General features: G+C 41.6%; 1 protein-coding gene across 3 annotated transcripts in view; it reads left to right on the forward strand.

Moving 5' to 3' along the window:
• ESRRB (estrogen related receptor beta) overlaps window positions 1–24332 on the forward strand; it is a 162979-nt gene that overhangs the window by 53146 nt on the left and 85501 nt on the right. The window contains exon 1 of one of the 3 annotated variants that reach the window (XM_090033748.1): window positions 551–642. The exons of the other annotated variants lie outside the window; for them this stretch is intronic. Coding sequence (XP_089889874.1) covers window positions 593–642 — 50 coding nt within the window. The 5' untranslated portion in view covers window positions 551–592. Of the gene's footprint in view, window positions 1–550; window positions 643–24332 lie in introns of those variants that run through there. 3 annotated transcript variants of the gene reach the window in all.

The raw sequence follows: 24332 nt of genomic DNA on the forward strand, positions 1-24332 counted from the left end.
GCAGGGACCGTGTAAAGGACTGAAGGTCACTTGCTGTCCCCCTGGTTTTGTCTGGCTGGCAGTGGGATCACAAGCCTTCTGGCTGTGTGAGCAGCACTCTCCTCCTCTGCTGGTATTAGCCCATGTGTGGGTATGTGAGTCTATTGAAGTCTCACTTGCTTTACCCCCCACCTCCCTCCTTCTCACCCATCTTCCCCCCCCAGTTCTGCTCTGTCACTTCAAGTCCAGCCCCTGAGAGCGAACCAATAGCAGCATTGCCATATTCATCAGTCTCTCAGTCTTAAAGCTACAGTGGGGTTAGTGGGAACTAAATCTCTTGTGCCTGTGTCCTCTCAGCTGTCTCCTTTCCCTCTGCTTGTTTCAGTGTGTCTGAATGAGTGTGTGTGTGTGGATGTGCGTATGTCTTGCTCTCTCTCACTCTTTCCCTCTTTAACTGTCTCCTCTCTTTCCTCCCCACCCCCTTTCTCTCCTTTCTTGTCCCTTTGCTTGGAGTCTGGTCCCCTGTCTGTGGCTGTCTTTCTTTCCCTTCACTCTCTCTACAGTGCGATTTAGTTGCTTTTCTCTGCCAACTGGGAATGCTTAAACTGGACTGATGGACATTTCCGAACTTTGCATCTCAGACCCTCTCAGCTACCACAACCAGTAGGTGCCCGCTTTGTCTGTTGTTTTGTTTTGCTTGTGTTGGAAATAACGGGATGGCACTGGTGCCCTGCATGAGCCGGGGCATTGTCCAGCTGTGAGTTGGGAAGGGGAAAACAGTTTTTAATTTTAATTTCCTTTTCTTCCCTCCTTGAGAAGAAATTCTGTCACAGGTTTCCCACCTTTTTGACAAATGCCATGGAGGTGGGAAAGGGGCTGTATGACAGGGTGTAAATATTTAGCTCCTGCCAGAGGGCTACAAGGATGCAGATCTCCATTCAGAACAGGTGCAGAGAAGAAAGCTTGCTCAGAGCTGCTGCTTTTACTTAAGGAAACCTCCCCACAGTTTGATTGGACTTGAGTTACTTTAAGTGAGTTTTTACGATTGTCTTCTTGTAAGTTCTTTCTTTAATGCTTCATATCCCGGGAACCCAGGCCAATAAAATACGGAAAATGTGCAATGTGCTTCTGTTCTCGTAGATTTACTTTCTGTTTGCGCTCAGGGCTAGCTAAATTTTCTCTTGGATGAACTAGTGGGTGGGAACATAAACAGACCTATACTGTCCACACAAAGTAGATCCATTAAAACAGATATTTTTACCGGCTTCACTGATTTTAATCGAAAGGTAAAAGCTTCACTTGATATTCTCTCAGAAATGTGTAGCCATCCTAGGTTGGTGACAGGGCAAGCAGTATGGCGAAGAGTGAATGGAGTGGAGCAAGCATCCCAAGCTGGAACTGATGACAGATACCTCAGCACCTGCTAGGGTTCTTATTCTTTGTGGGTTATGCTAAAACGTGCCCATTACTGTGATATGTAAAATCATTAAGTTGGATTCGATCCTTTCAGGGAAGTTGGGAAACGAGACAAAATCCTCTCCCCATTTGTATCTAAAACATAGTGCAATTCATTTTCAAGTGCGTCTCTCCTCTCCGCTAAATCTGAGTTGCATCCTCTTTTGTGTGTTTGTGTGTTAATTCATGTGTCATCTACAAGAGCTCCAGATGTCATCAGCAATGGACGAGAATCATTTGGCTGGTTCATTGTTTAATAACTGAATTATAAATAGTGGAAATTAAAATTGAATTAAAAATTTAACATGATGACTTTTGCCCCCCTCCTTGTTATAGTTATCTTTCATCTTCCCCTTATTCCCCACACTGGTTTTCTGCCTCTTTCCCTTTTTCCTGACCCTTTCTTATTTCTTTTGTCCTTACACTCTTTCCTTTTTCCCTTACTCCCCTGCTTCCAGCAATGTCATTAAAATTAGACATTTTTAATGGAAATCATCCCTCTAACCCATGTGGATTTTGTGTTCCTGTTGGTGCTTCATTTGTGACTGTTCTACTTTGAATTAAAAATAAACAAACAGATCCTTAAGGGAAATGCATACTGTATCCCATCAAGTATTTTTAATACAAAGTCAAAATTAGAAAGTGTGGTTACCACTACCCAAAACAGCTTGATTTGTAGCGTGATAATCACTGACTGCTTCATCAGCTCTTAACTTTTTCTGTTCATCCATTGTACTTTTGAAATTCCAAAGAGGAATCCAAATAGCATGTACACAATAAAAGTAAACTGTACGTTTGATTACTGTTAGCAGCTTTTACTATTTGATAGTCTTCCTGGACAGCCCCTGACAGCAGTGCATCCAGAGCACTTCAGTTATGCTTGTGCCTCTTAACTTTAGCTTCCGAAGAGACTAAGAAAGGTGGCCCTGGAAGATGTGCCACTGAGACCCTTAGCTTTGAAGCGGGGTATGAGGACTGCCCTTTGAGATGGAAAAACTTTTGGTGTGAGGATGGAGAGAGAAGAAACTAAATTGAGAACATTAGGGGGGAAATCCCATTTTTTAAAATTTAAAAACGTAAAAAAGTTAGAGGCAGAACAATGTTACAAATGCTATTGAAGCTATGGCAAAATCTAGATAGTCAAAAAGAGGGAGGGAAGATGTAAGAAGCCTTAAAAACACATCTGTGCAATGAGTGAGTTTTTGCTTTGATTTACACCTAAGTGTAACTGAGACAATATTTTAGTGAGATTGCACAGGTGATACTCAAGATTGAATTTGGCCCAGTGTATATATATTTACCCAGTTACCCACAGTGTGTGAATTCTGCAGGTATACTGTATAGTGAATTTTAAAGGTTAATATGTGCTTGTATCTTTATCTACTTGTGTAGCATGTTACTCTAGTTAAAATGATTTATTATGGTGAATATTGGCTATTGAAATACTACTTCCAAAACTGTTGCACTTGATTGTGTTTCCTTTTTCACAAACTGAACGTTAAATTGAATACAAATTTTAAAATACGAGAGATGTTTCTTTATGTTTACATTTTGCCACAGTAGGAGCACCAGTAGGCTTGGTGCACTGGGTGGTCCATATAATTTCTTGGGAGTTGTAGCATACATATTAAATATGGACAAGAGCAAGAATGAAGCAGAAAAATTAAAAAAGGTATACCCCTCCATTTCAGAGGCAAAAGATCTAAATTTTACATGATTTCCAAATCCAGGATAAGTCCAAACAAGGAGTAGCTAAGCAAAGGAATGCCTCGCCTCTAATCAAAGACCATTATACTTAGGATTTTGCCTTCCTTGAGTAGTAAACATCCCCTTTCCTTCTACCTGTGTGCAGGTTGACTTGACAAGTTATACAGGGAGTCAAGAAGGAAGTTCTGGTCTTTGCCATGCATTGTTTCCTGCAGTGTGATATTTTGCAATGACAATGAGGAGGCATTTGTTCCTAAGTGTTTACCGTACGTGTGTGTGTGTGCGTGTTTGGTGTAGATACTTGATTTGAAGCGCTTTAGAATACTATTTTGAGCAACCCCCTCAGTGTTTCTGTGTACCAGTTTGGGTAAAGTTCTGTCCGTGGCAGGTGAAACGGCTCAGAGGAGGACCCTTTTGTAAGAATTAACAAACAAACAAAGCAAATGTATTGTGTCTGTTGTTAATCTCACAGGTCAGGGCAGGTGGAGTTAATACATTAGTTACACTATACTGACAAAGTCTGTCTGCAGTTTGTTATATACTCCCCATGCGCCAGCACATACAAAATGTGTACATACACAGGCATATTTATGCATATAGGTGTACATTAAATGCCATTACTGTATCTTCTGGAAGCGCGTCTATCGCTGTTTAACAGAGGAGTAAAATCTGGCGCTTTTACCCTTTAGTTTTAGCTTCACTGTCCCAAAGGAGAGGAGAGGTTCTTTTTTCTGTCTAATTTTAGTCACTGCCTGAGATGTTGTTGATAGGACTGTAGGAAAATACCACTGACATTTCAAATTAGTATCCTTTATAAACAAGAGAAACTGACCAAGTTACCATAACAAGGGGAAAATAAAAATCATTGGCAAGTAAGGGCATCCTGCCAGATGTTGTCTTTTTATATATTTCATATAATATAAAAAGAGATGCACAAATTGCTGTTCTAATAAATATGACAATTATTTTAGAATCAGAAAACAAGTAAAAAAGAAAAAAGGGATAGGTTCTTTAAGTGATGATAAAGAGACAGTATTGGAATTCTGATCCAGTGAAGGCATACATTCAGGAACTTTAGAGACAATAAGCAAATCTGTTGTTTTTGTTGATTCTGATTTATGGACTGAAGAAATGTGATTTGATTTTAGAGGTTCTTGGAAACCTCCATAGCCAGAGAATGAGAAAAAATTTGAGTGAAGCAGTGCATGCAGCTGTTTGTTTCGCGCATCTCTAAAAATTTGGACTAGGGAGGAGAAGTTGTTTTGTTTTTATTTTATTTTAATTTATTTCTTAAATTTTATTTCATTTAATTGGCAGAGTAAATTGAGAAGCATTTATAAGGAAAAGGAACTAGGATCTGTGTTCCCTGAGCAGATTTCCTCTCTCAGGTTTGGGACATGCTGTATTAAGCTTGTCAAGTATTGGGCTGACCCTGGAATTTGGTAATTCTGTAGGATTTTATTGGATTTTTATTAACATTCCTATCCCTTTCCAAAATTCCATGTTTTTAAAGAAACAGTCTAATCATATAAATTATTGAGAAATGTGGAAAGATCAATTTATTTTTAAACGCCCCCCAACACCAAACAGGAATTTTTTCATTGTATTGATTTGAGGTAATCGATAGATATTGCATTTAGCTCAAGAGGGAAAAGACTTTGGAAAGATTGCATCAGAGAAACTTGCTGTGGCAAAGATTTCGGATCCTAGTCCCTTCCTCTCAAAGAGAATGTTCCTTAGTCCCTTCTCCTCCCTTCTCCTCGATGACCCTCAGCCGTTTCTCTGCTGCATTACTTATGTCTGATTCCTAGTGTTCTTAATTTCACGCTTCTGGATATTTTTAAAACTCTGAATAATTTTAGCCCAATAAGGAGTAACATGCTAGTGCTAGCCATACTCTCTCCTAAAGATTTAATGCTTTGAGAGGACATAAACTCTCTAAGGAAACACAAGAAGGGGGAAGACGGTATATCTAAACCTAAATGAACACAGTATTCTCTGCTGGGCTGATGGACGTTCTTGGGATAACACCTTCAAGGAATACTCAGTGCCTAGGATGCTTTTAATTAGGGAAATAGAAAAAAATGTAGAATATGCAGGCTATAAAAGCCCAAACTCCCTTCTCCTATTTCTGTCCACTCTATTATGTGTTCCAGAATCCAGAGCGCACTATTTGCAACAAGGGTTTTGGTTTGTGTGCAACCCTATTGTAGATCTTGGAGACTGGGCAGATTCTTCCCGGCAAGTCCATCTCTGTTTTGCAGAATTAAATTAAATTCATTTTGCAGTTGGAGAATACAAGGGGCTTTTTAGTTTGCATGTGCAGTTAAGTAGTTTTAGCAGCTGTACAATGCTTAGCACCAGGAGTGTGGTGATGGGTTCCTAAGCACTCTTCCCATACACATAAAAATAATCATCAGAGGTTTCATAGAGGACCAGGAGTGTGCTGGCTGTGATCATCTAGCTATGATGATTTTTCTACATCTTGCCTTCTTTCCATGCCCTACTGTATTTTAGTGACAGGCATGGGGAACTCAAGGTGTCAGTTTGACTTTGCAGAGTGTGCCAGGGTCTGCAGGTGGAGAGAGAACACATTGTTTTGTTATTTAGGAATGATGATGACTGCCCTGGTGAGAGCTTAGTTAAGTGCTGGCAATTAATTTTTGCAACATTAAATTTTAGTAACTTGTTCCTTTATTTTAAATTTTGCTCCCCCTGTATTGCCCCTCTGTAAAGTTCCTTCTTCAGAGCACAAGACATGTCCACAAAATGACTTGTGCTGCTGAAGCACAGTGTACTTTGTAGATCATAGAGTGCTTGAGAGCTCTGCTGCTGAAAGTGACTGTTCGTGAGGAGGAACATGCCTGCTAGAGGTGGAACGCACTGTATAATAATATATTTGTCATGTTTGTAATTGCAAATGTAATTAGCAAACAAGCTCAGGGGGATTGAGGATTTGAAACTTTCGCTGTACATCATTTGACCCTGTGTTGGCTGGACAGGAGCTTGTGTACGGTTAACCCTTGCCAGTCGTTCACACTGCTGTTCTTTCAGTTTTGCTGCTGCTAATTTCTCTATTCTATAGAGCTGATTGTGCTTTGACCAGCATTGAGCATATATCTATAACTCTTTTTGTTTAGATTTAAAATGATCAAGGTCTTTTTACTAATATTTCCTAATCCCAAGTGCTTCTGACACTTCAAAGCATTCTGTGATGCCCTTCATGAAATGCACTGTGTACAAATAAGTCCTCCAATGCATTGTGTTATTCAGTGCATTCTGATCACCGCAGGCAAGGTTCCCGTTCAATGGCCCTTTGCTCTTCGCAAAGACAACTTGCAAAAATCAGGTGGCAGGCTGTTATCACACAACCTGCCTTGGCTCTGGGTCCCTGCTGAGCTGAATTTTTCTTGCTCTCCTCTTTTTACCCCCTCCTCCTTTTAGAAGAGGAACAAGAAATCTCATTATTACACTTTGTGGGAGCCCAGAAAATGCTTTCTGTCTGGAAAAAATATTCCTGACCCACATGGATGTTGGGAACAATAGAGCTAGAATCCATTCATAAGAAAGTCACAAACTTGTGTTTTGTGTGTATGTATAGAGAAGGACAGTCCTTTGCTTTCTCATGCAAATTTCTTCATTAGTTTCCTTTCTGTCCCTTTCTGTGCTTGGGATTCAAGTTGCAGGAGCATTCCAACACCGAATTGTTCCTGTTTCTGTTCTCCTGTGTGAAAGTGTAGAGCTAGAGCGAGGTGGCCTGTTTTTGTCCAATTTTGCACTGCTGGTGAGGTGTTCATCCTTAGGGCACCTCCCTGATTTTACATCCTGTTTAAAGAGGCTGACAGGGGAGAGATGACTATTCTGAGGGGTTTTTTTATAGGAGGATAAGAACAGTACATGATACCTTGTCTAAGAATCCTGAATTTTCTATCCTGGGAAATTTATGTCCAATTTACTGAACATTTTAAGTGTCAAACACTTCCCCCATATATAGGAAAACCTAGATTTTCCCCATCGGGAAGCGAGAGTGCCTGGGACCTCCAGCTTTGGGTATCCTGAATAACAAGAGAGAATCTCTCATCAAAGTGCCTTTCGTTCTAAATTAATTATTTACCCATAATGTAGCTGTTTTATTTGGAGATTTGTTGTTGTTTTTCTCTCATTCTCTGAGGCTAACCTACACATATACGGGTTTGGCAAGCATTATTTTTTAATTCCTTCTGTTTTTATCCTGACACTTGAAAGTTCCCTTCAGTAATAATGAGCCTCAATCTTCGGTGATGGAGCCGTCATCGTGAACAATACTGGTGAGTGTATTGTCTCACTGTCCTTTTACTCAAGAGAAAGGTCAAAAGAACAGTCTTAAAAATTGTTCGGCTCTCCTGTTATCATTCTGCATAGGGACATGATCATTTTAAGAACATCTCATTTTTTTCCCCCTCTGCAAATATCTGGGGAAGAGCGAAGGACAGAAATACCTTTTGCATCAATTGCCACCCATACATAACCATTATTTTTCATGTGTTTTCCAATGTGCTAGCAAGAATAATTACAAACCAAACCTTCCACTGAGCTTTATGCCATTTTCATATTTAAAAAATTAGATGCACAAAAATGAGGAACAGGAAGAATTTTGCTTTAATTAATGTTATTTTTTAAGTTTTTCTTGCATTTTTTTTAATCCATTCAAACTGACATTTCAAATGATCAACGATATTGTTTATTTGGTGATTTGAAAAGATGGTATCTTTATCAGAATTTCACAGACCTCCAGACACAACTGTTCAGAACCTCGGTTGGTCACGTTGGGTTCGGGGGTTCGTTTTAGAATCATAACCTTGCTGGATAACAACATTTTGGATTGCCCGAAATCCCTTTTTTTTAGACATATACACATTTTTCATATTTTGTCCGCTTGTGTTTATGTTTTTAAAACATCCATGAGTCAACCCCTCCCCCCCAAAAATAAAAGCACCCCCCCCAGAAAACCCACTACAGAAGAGTTCCTGTGTCTTTCATTTGCTGCTTGTTTCTGAGTTGTATACAATGTTAAAAACATTGCCTGACTTTTAACAGACTGAAGAGAGGGAGAAAATGAAGATTTGTTTACGGATAATGCACAGATTCAGTCCCTCCCTGGCCCCCTTCCCTCCTACCCCCCAGGGCATTGCTTTCTTTTCCCCATCCCTCACACTTGCCCCTTCATTCAGTCTCTTAAATGTTTGTTTTTCTGCTATTTGGTTGTTTATTGGGAGATAAGGAGAGCTTTGGTATAGGGAAATGGCAAGCAGAGGCTTTGGTGAAACCAAAAACTGTAATGCCCACTGTCTGGCACTCTTTCTCAGTCAGTTTGGTTATCGTATTCAACTGTAGTGCACAGGTTTCTGAAGGAAGCAGGACACTTTGTACACCTAACTGGGCTATAAAGCAGTGACTTCCAGGTGACTGAGTGAATCCTGCAATGCAGTCTAACTTGAGACCAGGGTCAGGGAGGAGAGGCACAGCTGTCTGATACAGTCAAAACTCACCTTCACTGCCAAAGGAGTCCCTGCACGGGGCCCTTGTACTCTGGTGCTTCAGCTCCAGAACGGATGTTAACTTTGCTCTGTTCCTTGTGGGCTCTTATCCAGGCCCTGCAGCCTCTCCCCACACTCTGCTCATGTCGAGCAAATTCTTTTTGGTATTGGTTGGTGGAACCGGAGCGTGCTCCGTCCACTCCATGCATTGACCTGGTATAGCAGTGCTTCCAGGACCGGTGCAAAAAAAAAAAATCCAGTTTAACAAATTGTAACAAATGTGGCTTTCTGAAAAGAATGGTGAGATGTATTGATGTGTCCACACGTATTATTGCTTTATACAAATGATGTACGAATCTCCCATAGAATAATTGATGCGAGTTGTGCAGTTACACCATACACACTGCACTGCACTAAAATGAATAAAATGAGAGAAACTGCTTCAGTTGCACATAGATATTTTTATGTGTGTATATATACACACATATGTATTTATTTAGATATAAACACACACATACTCTGTATGCATAAGTATATTTATAAAGGAAGTGCATCTATGCCGTGTATGAATTCATATAAATGTCTCTTCTATAAAGTGTGTGTGTGCTGTCTACATGCATGTGAATGTGCTAATCTACAAAAAGATTTGGTGCATCTAGGGACATATATTTGTATGCGTGTATATGAAATTATACATACCTTCCTTGAGGACCTATTCCAAGGCTTAATTAATCAATGATTGTAGAACTTCTGAGATCCTGGGATAAATGATCTGTAGAAGTGTACAGTAGTCTAATGCTACCTAACTAAAGTGTATATAACATCTGTATTTATAGATATTCTGTGGTTTTAATTGGAATAGATATAATTAGGTAGTAGATATACAGATAATAAGATTAGATGTCATCGGATAGACATGGCTAGCTATTCTATTTATTGATCCACCCACACTGGGATCTCTGATTTTAAAGAAGTGAAGTGATATTTTCTTTATTAACATGCAAGGAAGAAAAGGCAGGGGTGCAAAGCATAGAGGAAGCTGTGAAATTCTGGTTTGTTAAAACTGGGTACTTATGTCAAAGCTGGAAGCATCGGTGCTTGGGATTTTTTTCTTCAATTTAATCTTGAGATACCTCATCTGAAAATAACTTTTATTTTGGCTTTTCTGGATTTTAAGCATGGCATTTTGGTGGGGAAGGCACAAAATGTACCATACTTCCCGTCATGGAATTCGTCACTTTTGATAAAAGTTATTTGTTAAAAAATAAAAAAGACAAGTCCCACTATCAAAGCAAACAAACAGTATTTCCAGTCATCCTGTTTTCATATGATAGAAGTCTTTGGTGATTTAAAATGAAAAGGTAGTTATTTTTGTTTTAGCAATTACAGTTAAGAGGCTGGCATTGCTGAAAGAGCCATTTGCCCTGAACAGTGCCCATGGCCCTTTCTCTCATTGTAATGGGGACCCATTTTTTTTTTCCCTACTCAAATTCTTTCTATAACAATGACTTAACTTTTAAAAGCTACACGCTGCATTGTATTCTACAACTACCTTTTTTTCCTTCTTATATATTTGCAAAAAAAGAAGCAAGTTCTCCCGTCCCAATGACTCAATATTCTATGTATTTTTATGCATTCATTTTTTCCTTGAAATTTTTACCTAAGGTGTTTAGGGGAAAAAATAGACACAGCCTCACTTTAATTGTTAGTTGAAGGGAGAAAAAAAAAAATCTGCTTTTGGCTGTTCTGTGCTGTCGATGTAGAGATTCTTTGCTCAATCTGTGTAAAATGTTAGATTCAATTCCCGTGTTGGACCAAGAGTTAAAAATTAATTCATGAATAATAAAAACCAATCAGTCTTGTTGAGTTTAAGAAGGATTAGAAGAAAGGTTTTTGTACAGAAGCAGTTATATATCTTGGTACTGATATTGTTGGACTATTAGATGTTGTACGAGGTCCCACTGGTTATCTGATAATAGTAGCTGATTTGCAAATAGGATTGTTATCCTGATGACTAACGAGTCTAATATTGGGTGGATTTAAAGAGGTTGGTGGCTGGTGTCTGTTACAAGTTCTTGACCCTCTCCTAGGAGATAAATTATTTGATTCAAGATTGTGCTGCTAGAAAGGGAAACATAATAAAATACGTATTTTAAGAGTGACTTATTTGCGAGGGCTGGGATTTTCAAAGACTCCTTTGAGATGTAGGTGCATACTACCTTTAAACTTCACTGGGACTGGGGGCATTTGAGTGACCATAAAGTGCTGGGCCTATACAACCATTAAGACAGTCTCTGTCTTGGAGAGCTTATAATTTAACAAACAGGCATAGAAAGGTAAGGCACGCTGGCACAGCTAAGAGAGGAGTTGCATTCAGTAGTCCTCCACCTTCAAAATGTTGCTGTTGCAGAACACATCCTTCCCAGATTAGGATCTCCTGTGTACTTCAGGAGCACCTGGCTGGAAATTTGCTACCTATTAATTTATGTAATTCAGACAGATCAGAAAAAAAAGTCTCAGTTCTTATATTTCTCAAAGACTGGGTTATCACTGAAGAGAGTTTCCTTGCCCTTGAACACTGCCAAAGAGCAGTGTGTGTGCAGTCATCTTTTTAGTGCAGTCTTCTGCGCAAGAATGTGAGTTAAGGTGTGAGGGGGCAATAGCATGTTTTATATGATAGTGTCAGAGCACATCCAAGTGTGTGGGAGGCAGTCATAGGGCAGAAGCCCCAGGGTGTCTTTCTAAACAGGCAAGAGATTCACCATGATTGGTTGAGGAGAGGTGCTTATGTGAGTGAGGAAGGAAGGTACAGCTGAGTAAAGGGACAGGGCCAGCTTATGTCCTTCAAAAGTCTGTTCCTGTAAAAGCGCCTCAAGATTACATTGTGCAGGCGATAAAAGCACCTTGAACTAAAAATGACTACTCTGCTAAGAGGGTTTGCTGTGACAGGATCCCAGCTCTTGTGCCAAACGCCCACAGGACCTCCTGCTTTGGGTGGTCATTGTGGGACATTTATCACTGCAGAAGGTTTCAGAAGTTACAGGGCTTGTGGTCCCCTGTTTAATCTGAAGGAGACCTGGTGTTAAATAGGGGGAATAGGAAAGATGCTTATGAAAGAATTGCCATTCGGCTGAGACAAATGGATCTGCATCCTGTATAGGGAGACTGGTCAGTGACAATCCTCATTGCTTTAACCTGCTTCAGGATAACTCTGCCCATCATTCCAGCCCATGCACCAGGATGAGGAAACGAAGAACTCTACAGCCCCCTGCAGGGCTTCTCTGACACTGCGCCGGCATGCTGCTTTCTCAGGAATGAGGGTTCCCGGTTGTTGAATTACTGGGAAGAGTTACAGTATAATTTCAGATTATTTTCCAAATATCATTCTTAGAAATAATCAAAAACAGTAAGTGTGAATTTCTTTCAGTAGTTTATCCTGGCAGTCTTTATTCCCTGTTTTAGGCACAATCATAGATGTTATAGAAGGACTTAAACATTATCTAAGCCATCTCCCTGGGACAGTGCAGGATCCCTGCCCATTGTACTTTTTTTTTCAATAATCTATCTCATTTACTTGTAAGGACACAAGGCAAGAAGCTTAATTCCTTTCTTGTGAACTGGTTCCACAATTGTATTTATTTTTTTAACCTGCTTAAATGTTTTATTTTCTCATTTCATCCCATTCTTCCTGGTTATTTCTTCTTACCACCATGCTAAACAGTTCAGTTATCATTTGGCCCAGGCTGCCTGCCTTCCACTCATTTGTGATGTCTTAAAGCTAACCAGTTTGTCAGTAACTTTCTGATGATGTGATGCCCAGAAATCAGTGCAACCTTCTAGGCACTGTTATACCTCCAGTTCTAAGTATATAGTAAAGAGCTGTCACTTTCCTGTATCATAGCAATTTAACAGGATAGCGGGGTAGTAGTTGTGATTCAGATCTCCAAGCTGTGTTACCTCAGAGTCCATGATAAGCTTAAACCTTTATATGGTCCAGTTAGTAGAAGGGGGACAGTGAGGTTTACTGTAAATTTGGTGTGTATATTCCCTATGATATTACCAGCCCAAGGCATGGGAATTTTGTTAGCTAATTGTTATTTCATTTTTTCTAGAACAAAATTTGTTTGGACTAATTTAGGACTATGTATTCAAATTGTTTAAGTATTCTCTTTATTCAAGGTTTGTCATGGTCCTTCTTTCTTCCAGATTGTTTATTCTTAATTTATACTTGTTACACACCAACTTAAAAATAGAAACTCTGTCATTTCTTGGGTTGTCACCAATCCCTGTCCTCAATCATTAATTACTCTATTTTTTACCAGGGTATGATGTCATGATGTCCAATAGGACTGGTCTCAATGTAATTGCATGCATTTCCAGAGCTACAATTATGTGATGGATAATCACTAGGAAAAGAGCCCCAGTAGCCCTAGAACAAATTCTTGTTGGCTTCTCAGATTGAAGACCCATGCTAAAGCGACTGACATTCCCAATTTACTTCTTCGTTGGGTAATCTAAGCTGTATTTCATAATGTATAGGGGAGACTTGTGCAACTGATTCCATTTTACAGATAGTAATTAATTAGTAATAGATTGCTACAGGTTCTTTAAAGACATTAACCACTATGGGAGGCTGTTGGTGCTAATTTTAGAAGGAGATTGTTGGTCAGACTATAAATGAGAGATTAGGTTAGGAGAGGTCATCAAACATAAACACCTTTGAGTCCTGCTTGAAGGACCAGCTCTTGATGTTTAAGCCGTTTATAGTGATGTAAGTGAGAAGTAAAAATGGAAATCATTGGAGGGGTTAGTATTAGACCACTCAGCTCAACATCCTAGTAGTGGAAGATACTCCTGAAATGGCTTTGAGAGACCTCAGTGAGAAGGAGAGTCACGCTCTTGCTGTATAGAGAGGGGAACCAGTGATCCTCCCTTTGCAGAACTGTGCCAGGTGCTGTTATTGACTCTGATCACGAGCTGCTGCTTTCAGAGTTCAGATTTCATGCTTCTAATGCATGAAACTATTCCATCATCCCTTTGGGAATCATTTGGATTATGCTGGAGAAAGTAACCTAATGGTGACTGGGGGACAGTTTGATGCATGTACGGACAAAATGCCAAATGAAGTATGAGAAGAGATGAAGTGTGAACTTGAAGAGTTGCAAAGAATATTATTGGGATAAAGACATAACAGAGATGAACAAAGCAGGGCTCAGGTGAAGCACTGCATCATATGGAGAATCCATGAAAGCTCTAAACCAGAAGATGCTGTAGTGAGCATGTGAAGAGGAAATCCTTAGAAGAGGACTCAAGCAAAGGGTGGCAATAGGAGACAAAACGTCATCTCTGGGAAGTTTTAATGAAAGCGGCAATTGCAAGAAACCTAAGTCCAGGTTTCAGTCCCATATAAGCTACACAGTGCCACCAAACTGAGCAACAGTAGAGTTCCTACAGCAGCAGATGACCTCAAAAGAAAAGGTTGAAGGAGGATACTAAGAACCTCTCTGCTGAGCAAGGCATACTGCCTGAAATCTCTGCCTGGGTGGAAAATTTAACTAAAAGACTCCCTATCTACTCAAAGTCCAAAATAAGCAATATCTCAACAAGATCTATGAAGAAAGAGCTTGGGGGAGAAAATAACTGTACTGCTGAAAAAGGGATTAGTGCTTCACCCATATCTTTCAGGCCTCAAGGGAAAGCAGCAATGGCTGGATGACACTGTAGGAGGTAATTGCCCATTCCTGTCCCAGATTCATAGAATCATAGAAGTCGGGTCAGAAGGGACCTTGTAGATCTTCAAGTCCAACCCCCCGCCTGAGCAGGAGAAAAACTGGGCTCAAATGACTCCAGCCAGGTAGGCATCAAGCCTCATCTTAAAGACCCCCAGTGTAGGAGCCAGCACCACTTCGCTAGGAAGTTAGTTCCAGATCCTAGCTGCCCTGACTGTGTGAAGTAGTTCTTACAGATGTCTAATCTAAACCTACTCTCCTACAACTTGTGGCCATTATTCCTTGTTATGCCAGGGGGCGCTAGGGGAAACAAGTTCTCTCCCAAACCCTGCTGGTCCCCCCTAGTGAGTTTATAGAAGGTTACCAGGTCCCCCCTCAGCCTTCTCTTGTGAAGGCTGAACAGGTTCAGGTCCCTCAGTCTCTCATTGTAGGGTCTGCCCTGTTGTCCCCGGATCGTGCGGGTGGCCCTCCTCTGGACCCTCTCAATGTTGTACACATCCCCCCTGAAGTGAGGTGCACAGAACTGGACACAGTACTCCAGCTGTGGCCTGACCAGCGTCGCATAGAGGGAGAGGATCACCTCCCTGGGTCTACTTGAGATGCACCTGTGGATGCACGACAAAGTCCGGTTAGCCCTGCCAACCGTGACCTTGCATTGTCGGCCCATGTTCATCTTGGAGTCAATAATGACTCCAAGATCCCTTTCTGCCTCCGTGCTCTCAAGAAGGGAGTTTCCCATCTTCTAAGTGTGCTGGTGGTTACTACTGCCCGAGTGCAGCACCCTGCACTTGTCAGTATTGAAATGCATCCTGTTTTTGTTAGCCTATCCAGGGCTTGCTGCAGTCTTTCCCTCCCTACTAGCGTGCTCACCTCACCCCAAATTTTGGTATCATCAGCAAATTTAAACAAGTTGCTTTTCATGCCGTCGTCCAATTTGCTGATAAAGAAATTGAACAGCGCGGGCCCAAGGACCGAGCCTTGGGGGACTCCGCTGTGCACTTCCCCCCAGGTCGAATATGACCCGTCCACCACCACCCTCTGAGTACGACCCTTCAGCTAAACTGCAATCCATCTGACTGTGTAGGCATCAATGCTACAGTCACCTAGTTTTTTAATGAGGATGGGTGGGAGACAGTGTCAAAAAAAAAGATTGAAGACCTGAAGGAGATTAGGAGGTACAAGATGGCTTTATAAACAGGATCCTACAGTAAGTCCCTCTTGTTTGAAGACAGAAGATACAATGGAGGTAGAATAGGCGAGGCAGGAGGCAAGTCGCAGAGCCTGGGACTAACTACACTACAAGTAATAGATGAAAACTGAAAAGTGAAGAAGTCAACCCAATTGATGTGGTGGTCATGTCCCACACAAAGTTATTTCATAGAGAAGTAAGGATGGAATGGACTTCAAGGGATCATCTAGTCCAACTGGGGATCAAACTTGTGACCTCAGTGTTATGTAATGAGGTTTCCAGCTGTAGGTTGAAACTGATAAAATCTGACAAGCTCCCCATATTTCTGATTAGCTTTTCTAAATGCACATGAAAAAACCCAGGTCAGGGGCTGTTTTTGTGGAAGGAGAATGAGTTTTCAGGTGCTTATATGCAGCAGCTTGAGGAGGAGAAGGACTTTTTTACAAAGCCTTTGAAGTATTTTACTCCTGGAAACACAGCTGGGATTTGCCTAAAAATAAAGACTTAACTCCAGCCAAAATAAATGGCCCAAACTTTTCCCTGTTCTTCTAACAAATGTTTTACATCTAACTTGTTATATACAGTTTTGGATCATGCTGCTGAAACAGATTTTTCTGCAGGTTTGGAAAATGCACTGTGCTATCTCCGTCTCAATGAGAAAGTGGCGGCCAGAGTACAGTTAGGTTAGGACAAGGTCTGGCCAGTGCACAGTATTTTTCATCCATCTATGAAGCTTTCTTACAAAAATACACAGACCCTTTGTGCTAAATGATACAACTGTCCTCACTTGAGCCTACCCCTCTCTTAAGTGATCAGTCCTTAGAGCCGCATTACTATGAGCAGCCAAAGCTGAAGAATGACACTTTGAGCTGTGCCTGAGACCTGGTGAGAGTCAGGAAACAGGATATTTCAACGTGCAGAGGAATATGAATGGAGCTGTTGACAATGGAAAGATCCACCATATGTTTTGCCATGTGCCCTGAGGAATGGGAACCACACCCCTGAATTTTAAGATAAGTTTATGACAGGTAGTTGGTGTCCTTGAAGTTGGTGAGAGAAGACACATTCATTGGAAGCTAATGCTCTGAAAGGGAATCGAGTCCCACTATGAGACTTAATATGATGTGACAGAGTAGATTCATGAAAGGGTGCTCAGCAAGTTTGTAGCCCCGGCTGGGCACTGGGAGGGACCAGAAGCCCCAACTCATTGCATTGTATACTTGTTGCTGTGATTGTGATGGACAAAATAAATGAAACTGTGATAGAACAAGTTGGGGTGGGAGGGGAGAGGTGGAACTTGCAGCACATCGGTTGTGAAGGAGGGAAGCAGTGATTACTAATGGCCTTTCTGAAGTTTTTTCTGTCCCCTGCTCCTAGGGCTCACATTCCCCCCTCTTATGACTTTGACTCTGTTCTGACCCAGTCCTCAATCCTGTGCAGGTGGATGACCCAGCCCTCCAGTTACTTCCTTACTGTTTAATGGCAGTGAGGAGCACCCATCATTCTTGCTCTCACTTGACTTCTTTGTTGATCAGAAATGTTCTGTACTGAAAACAAACCAAGCTATGTGAGAACAGATCATGGCAGTGACTGTCTCTGCTTCTGACATTGAAGGACTGGGCTGATTTGCTCTATAGTCTCCACACTGATGGCCGGTTATGTTTGTAAAGGATATTCTGCCGGTGTTGTAAATGTCCATGTGGTAGTAGGCACCAGGTGTTTTTTGGGGAGTGTTAATCATCATCATATGCTTGATGAATGTTGTGTTTAACATAGACACAGGGGCATGCATGCCAGTATGTGTTGAGGGGTGGGATGTACGTCTTATTTCTTGGGGTTTGTATGTATGCTATTGTGCACATGTATGTTGTGCCTGTTTATTGTACATATATAATTCTGCTAAAACATGCAAAGAACAATTTATACCTAATCCCTCCTTAGCATAATTCCTGCTATCTTGGAAAGGGGCAGAGGCTCCCAGCCCAGTGCAAGTCCTAGCAGTTTAGCAGAGGAAGTCTCCATCTGGGCTCTGCTGTTAAAACTAGTCCCTAAAGATACTGAAGGCCCAGATTGGAATGCAAACTGCAATAATATGTCCATGCTCAGCAACTCTGCTACCAAATGGTAACCTCCAGGAAATAGAGGCCTCTTCTCCAGTGCCTGGTCCTGAAGAGGAGATTGGAAGTCCCAGACCCATGGAATTATTTATTACTGTATAGTGCTGGCAAATGTTCAGGGTACTTCAGTGATATGGATTTAAATGGTGCCTGTCCTGACTTGCTTCCCATTCTAAAGGACAAAGAACAAAAGAAGGATGGAGGATGGAGGAAAAGGATACAGCAACCTAGGGATTAGATGCATAAACCCTCTGGCTCCATCCAGGCCATTTTGCTGCTTGGGCAGGATTGTGCCCTATGGCATGTTTTCTAGTACTTTGTCCTGCCAGAGGAACTGTGCTCCCTGTGCCTCAACAAAATGTGCACCTGCTCGGAATAAGCAACGAATACCTGTGCAAGTGAATGATAAGCAAGCCAAGGCACTGTGGTTTCATGAGGAGCATGCGGATGGTAGAGGCATATGCCCACCCTTTGGAAGACTCCAGGCCTGTTTCAGACCTGTCCTGCTACTTGGTTTGGGGCCTATTTTGACATTTGCTTGTCACTCTGGGAGCAGGAACACAGCCTTTGCTTCTGGCAGCATGGAATAAATATTGTTCCATGACCAAAGCGGCCAGTTAGTCTCTGTGAGACATGAAACGGCAGCACTCAGAAAAATTAACAGCAATAAAAGTACATTATACAATTCATCAATCTTTGGTTTCCAGCACTGGAGTGATGCTGCTTGGGGCACATGGGTTATACCAGGGTCATCACTTTCATTAGGAAATTCCTCACCCTACTCCCTGACCACAGCTTCCCTTTCTCAGGGGCTCTTTAGTCCTTGTCCACTGAACTAGGGGCAGGCAGATGCTTGGCATCAGCGCCCAGGGCCAGGAGCTGCTGTTCAGTTTGAAGCACAGTGAAAAATCAGAGGCTGTTAGGTCTGAGTGAAAACATTATAAGTTTCCTCTGTGTCAGTACAGGCCAGTTCTGATTTTTAAAATGAAATATGGCAGCTAATTAATCTAGATCATGGTTTAATCGCCTGTGGTGGGTTTTTATAAAAACATTTTTGTGTGAATTTAGTGCTCATGAAAGTGAGGAACTGATATTACTCTGTAGACAAAGGCACAGCACAGACAAGCTGCCTCCTTCAGCCCCTGCCAGGGCTCCTCTGTCTTGGCCTGCAGTTTCTGCTATTCAAGTCCTGACCCTGACCTCCATTGTTACCAGTGAACTACACACCAGCTATACAGCATACCTTCAGACCTCTGTCAAGCAAGCTCGACCCTAGCCTGTGACACTTCGCAGTGCATTGTTAGCCCAGTCACAAAGACTGAGGCAGACTAGCATCTCTACAGATTTATGGTCTGATGCCATAGGCAAATGCCCATTATTATTTGTATTATGGTATCACAAAAGGCCCTCAGTCAGATTGGGGCCCCACCAAACTACATGCTGTTCAGAGATATGTTTCCTATCTGGAAGAACTTTTAAGCTGGAAAGATAAAGAGTAGACAATGGAAAGGAGAACAGGTGGAAACACAGAAAGGGTGATCAGGTGCACGTCTTGTCAGGGATGTTGTTTGCTCAGAATGGTAGAAGGCAATGAATGGGGAAGATGAGAAAAATCTATTATAGACATTGTGTATATTTGCATGTTTTAAAGATTATAAAAGATAGAGCGTGGGCTCTACCTGCCTGCTGCCTAACCCATCCATCACTAACTGGCTATTTTTTGAGAGCTGTTGTGGTAGAATTGGATCTCAGTGAGGGATGTTGTTGTAGAGGGTGGTAGCCTTTTGATTCAATTGTGGGAGGCTTTCCCACATGCAAGTGACATTGTTCAGGAAGGCTTGTAAGAATTGAAGAGGCTGTTTGGTGGACAAAACTGGCACATTTGATGGATCAGAGAAGGTGTGTGGGACAACATAGCAAGAGGCTGTCTATTAAATTCTTTAGAGTGGTTTAAAAGTCTGACGTTCTCTTTTATGTTATATGAGAGTTTTCAAAAATGCCTCCATCGTTAAATACCAACCACTTGCCCTCTCCTCACCACTTTTGCCATTGTTCTTGTCCAGGTTTACAATCTTGTCTGACAGCTCATGGTAGGCAGAGTTAAACCAGGTTAGTAATGTGTGAAAGGCAAGTAGGGTGATCTGTGGGGGTGTGCAGAAGATGGTACTTGGTGATCTCAAAGGGCAGTATTCTAGCCTAGTGTGAGGAGGGTGCTGACTCTCAGAGGAGATGTCAAACTGCCATTCTGAATACTGTGATCATTACCTGTCCTGTGGCGTTGGGGTGTTGGTCAGGTGGGCTAGCAGCAAGTGTCCTGAACAGATTCCGACTTGGATAATCCCATTCTGCCTCCTTGGATTTCCTGCAGTTTCAACAGGACACAAGATTCTTCTTAACTTCATGAGTGTGCCACATCACTTTACATGATAAAGTAGTTGCAGCTGTCTACCTCAGAAGTGGCTATATTTCTATGGTGGGTGAAGTGATTCCTGCACATGGGCTTAATTTGTGATTGGAAGATGTCATATGGTACGTGTTAAGTTACTGTATTCCAAAGCAGACAACATTTTGCTTTCTACCCCTAGTGTTCTTGTTACTGATCAACTAATACAAAAATGCTTATTCTCATGTGGGGTAATAACTGTATGTAGGCAAAAAAAAAAAAATAAAAAATCCAAAGCTAAAACCATAAAATGTTTGCATATCGATAACATTTAGCAGCACTGTTTTGAATCCTAAATATTGACTGATCTCAGGGATCTATTCAAGATGCTTAAAAAATATAACTAGGACAAAAATATTGTTTCTCATTCTGTAACTGTCTGGAACAAGATGAGGTGGTCATTTTTTGTTGGGGATACAGAGACTGAGTCTTGAAGGGACAGCAAATCAGCATGCAGGCATCGAATGCTATGGCTACTATTCACTGAACACTGACTGGGAGGGAATGAGCTCCATCTCAGTACTGTAGTCAGGAACCAGATGAACTTGAGCCTTAAAACACAACACAAAGAGGATGGATTTTGCTGGGCTGTGTCTGAGCCATGAATCTCCCATTGGTTTAGGTGACGGTATATGGGGTGTGTGTCGGAGAAATGGCAAGATATAGAGATCACTTTGAATTCTACGTGGAATTCTATGGATTCGCTACGTGGAATGAGCTCCAAACTTGTGTGAAATGACTCTGACTGTATTGTCAAAGGGAGCACATGCTGAGGTCACCAAATGTCACTTAAATGGTTTCAGGTAACCAAATGTCTGATAGGTCAGAAAATGAAAGAATGATAGATCAGAGCTATCTGTATCTGTAATACACTTGCACTTTGTAGCAGTCACATGTACAGCCTCTTAAGTTTGGCTACTTGCTAGAAGGAAGAAAAGTAATGTTTATATGGTCTTTTAGTGTTACCTGTTCATTCTTACAAAACAGGGACAATAGGAACCATGGGGGCAAGCTGTAAGTTCAGATTCATTTTAATACAGGTCATTTTAATAAGGTGGGATGTGGGATTGTTTCTCTGAATTGACTTTGTAAAGGTGATGGATAATTAGGATTAATTTTTGAGCATTTGATACATGAAGCTCATTGGCTAGTGACCCAAACCTGATCTAGGTGAGAAGGAGAGAAACATCAGGCAAGGCTAAAGATATAAGAATCACCTGAAGGAAGAGGCCTTCAGTCTAGATTATAGACAGACTCTATGGGATGTGTTTGGCTTTCTCAGCTCTAACTTCCATGATTCTACAAAAAAAATGGTGAGACAGGGCACCCAGCCCTCCTGGAGGGACAGGAATCCTGTGGGCTGCATCAAAGATTCTTTTTCTGAGTGAAGTTCTCTCCTTCCACTTTCTTTATTAAGAGGAACCAATTTTAGATCACACAGGGGTCAGGGCATTGCAAAAGGTGAAGACACAACTTTCACAACTCCTATCCAGTCCATAAAGTTGTTCCTCTCAGAGCTGCTGTCAGACTCCCTGGCCTGACAAGAAGGATCCTTTTCCTTTCATACCTGATTTCCTTCTCTCTCCTCAGGGGACTTAAGCTGATGTTACTGCGGGGTGAAGCTCATTCATTCCACTGGTGGCTTTCTCCAGGAAACTTGAGTTTAGTTCTAGGAGAAATGTTTATAGAAGACAAGACAAAGAATTGGCCTTCAAGAATAATTTTTTTATGAATTTGCTGAAACAAATGCTTGCTGTTTTCATTTTACAAAGGGAAATGAAACCAAAAATTGACCTCTGATGCTTTCTCCCCGTTTTTAATTTGTTCATCAATTTGCAGGAAATCAAAAAAAATTGCTAAGTTGCAGTTACGAATGTTCTGTTTACTTGTCGGTGAGAGACGGTGTGTGCCACCATACTGGTGAAATACATGCACGGTCCTTGGAGTCAGATAAATTTATCCTCATAATTGTTCCCTTTTCTATCTGTTGTTTAGTGAGGACCCTGTTCTTGTGGCTGAGGTACAGCTCAGAGAATCAAGGTTATTTTCCTCACTCTCTTACAGGCTTCCTTTGTGATCTTGGGTAAAGAACTTGGGGAAAGTCTACCCTGCAGTGTAGTGTCACGGGTGTGTTGTCGCCCTTCTCAGCTGGGTGAATTAACTATATGGAATTCCATACAGCCACAACTAGACTGTTTTCTGCTACCTGAGCTAGCTCATTGAAAGTGACTTCTCTGTGCCTCTTTCCCCTCCTCTGTAAAATGAGAATCGTAATATTTCTTTTCTCCGAGCTCTTTAGGGCAAGGACGGTCTTTCTGTAGGTGAAGGTATAGTGCACAGTGAAATCTCTGGGTACGTCTGTAATAATCATAAGAATGCCTTTTAATAATAGAGCCCTTGCTGCTCTATCCACAATCCTACAAATCAGACTGCTTTACATTTTTGTCTTGGCAGAAGTGGAGTTCCCAAAGGTGGATGTCATAAATGCTGGGTTCTGTAACTACAAGGATGCACTTGTAAATTCAAGAGGAAAGCTTTTGTAGTGTAGCACTGCACAAGCACTAACTTGTAGACACTTTTCAGGGGGAATGGCAGCCACAGATTTATTCCTCTGAAGATGTCTTTGCGTTTGTATGTCTCTTATCTGTGTCTGTACAACCTGCCCCTGAATATATATACTGAGCTATGTAAACACTTGACTTCTGTACACAGACTAGGAAGCACAGCTTTTGAAAATATTTTCCCACCTGGCCTTTCTCTTCTATTAGTAGTTATAGGAAAATTAATTAGGATTAAACCCTGTAACAGATGTATGCACACACCCACCTGGTGCTGGAACCATTTTGTATAGTTGTGGATAGACCTATAAGTGAAAGGATTGAGGTGTCATTAGGCTTCTTTTGTTGTTGTTGTTAAAATGTCAAGAAGCTGCTGGGCAATATATTATTGATTTTATGTTTTGTTTGTACTTCTAGTGACCTTTAATCGGGATCCAGGAACCCCATATCAGATGCCACACAAACAGCTAGTAAGAGTCCCTGTCCCCAAACAGTTTAATGCCTAATCCTAGAGTGCGCAACAAGCGTGTGAAAAAGACCAGTGGGGATGAAGAGAAGATTGGGGTAACAGTGGCAGGTCACATAGTACAGGCAAGGGTGAGTCTCAGGGTGAAGAGTACAGTCACTAGAACTTGGTGGAGGTTGCAGTGTTGCCAACACTTGTGAGATCATTGCAATTCTTGTATTAGTTGGTATTTATTGTGGTCCCCCCCTTTTATAAAGTCCTGGGTCCTGGAGTTGAGCAGTTCCTTCAGAATCTCCAGTTCAGTTTTTGCAGTAAGTTTCTAGCCCTCACAGGTGCAGAGAAAGGATGGAAACATGACTCAAGTGCACCTTGGACGGCTGGGAGGAAATCCAGTATTTTTTATTCTTAGGAGTCTCACAATTGTTAAGGTGTTAAGTTTTGGGGGCCTGGCTTGTGTGCTTTAATGTTTGAGTTGGTAGCTGTGAAGATGAATTTGCTGGACAGGTCTGAGCAATGGAGCAAGACATAGGGGGTCAAAATGACAGGTCTTTGTGTGACCAACTGCATGGTTGAGATAAAGTTAGACAAGCTTTTGAATGTAAGGAATTCAAAATGGCTGAAGATATTTTTGCCCCCCACAATTTCTGGACCATCAAGGTCTTTGTGCTGCACTCATGCAGAACCCCATGACCCACATCCACCGACTGCATTAACCCATGCAGATCAGTAACTAGAAAGGAATGATGCTGTTAATGTTGGGGTGGGTGCATCAGCCCACAGGCTTGGAGGTGAGGCATGTTGCACCCTAAGGAAGCTCCCTATGCATGGTATGTCTAACACGACAGATTGAGAAGACTTCCTCAGACTCATTCTTGGATTTGCTGCTTGCCGACAGCAGAGCAGCAGTATGTTGCTTTGTTCCACTTGGAGACTAACCCCTGCTCTTCCCTATCTATGGAATCTACACTTGTTTCTTCCCAAGCTCTCCTCCCCTCTGGGGGTACATTCCTGGAAGAACTTTGCCTGTGACACAGCAGATCAACAGGCTGAGACTCAAGTCCCCTCCCTTGGATCAATACAGTGTTGGAGAGTGATGTTGGGGCTGGCATTGCCTGCTCTTTTCAAGTCTGGCATTGATTAGCTGCAGCCTGCAAATAGCACTAAAGCCATAAA

Source organism: Crocodylus siamensis, chromosome 2 (genome assembly GCF_052110815.1).
Source record: "Crocodylus siamensis isolate JL-2025a chromosome 2, ASM5211081v1, whole genome shotgun sequence".
In the NCBI taxonomy this organism is placed as follows: domain Eukaryota; kingdom Metazoa; phylum Chordata; order Crocodylia; family Crocodylidae; genus Crocodylus; species Crocodylus siamensis.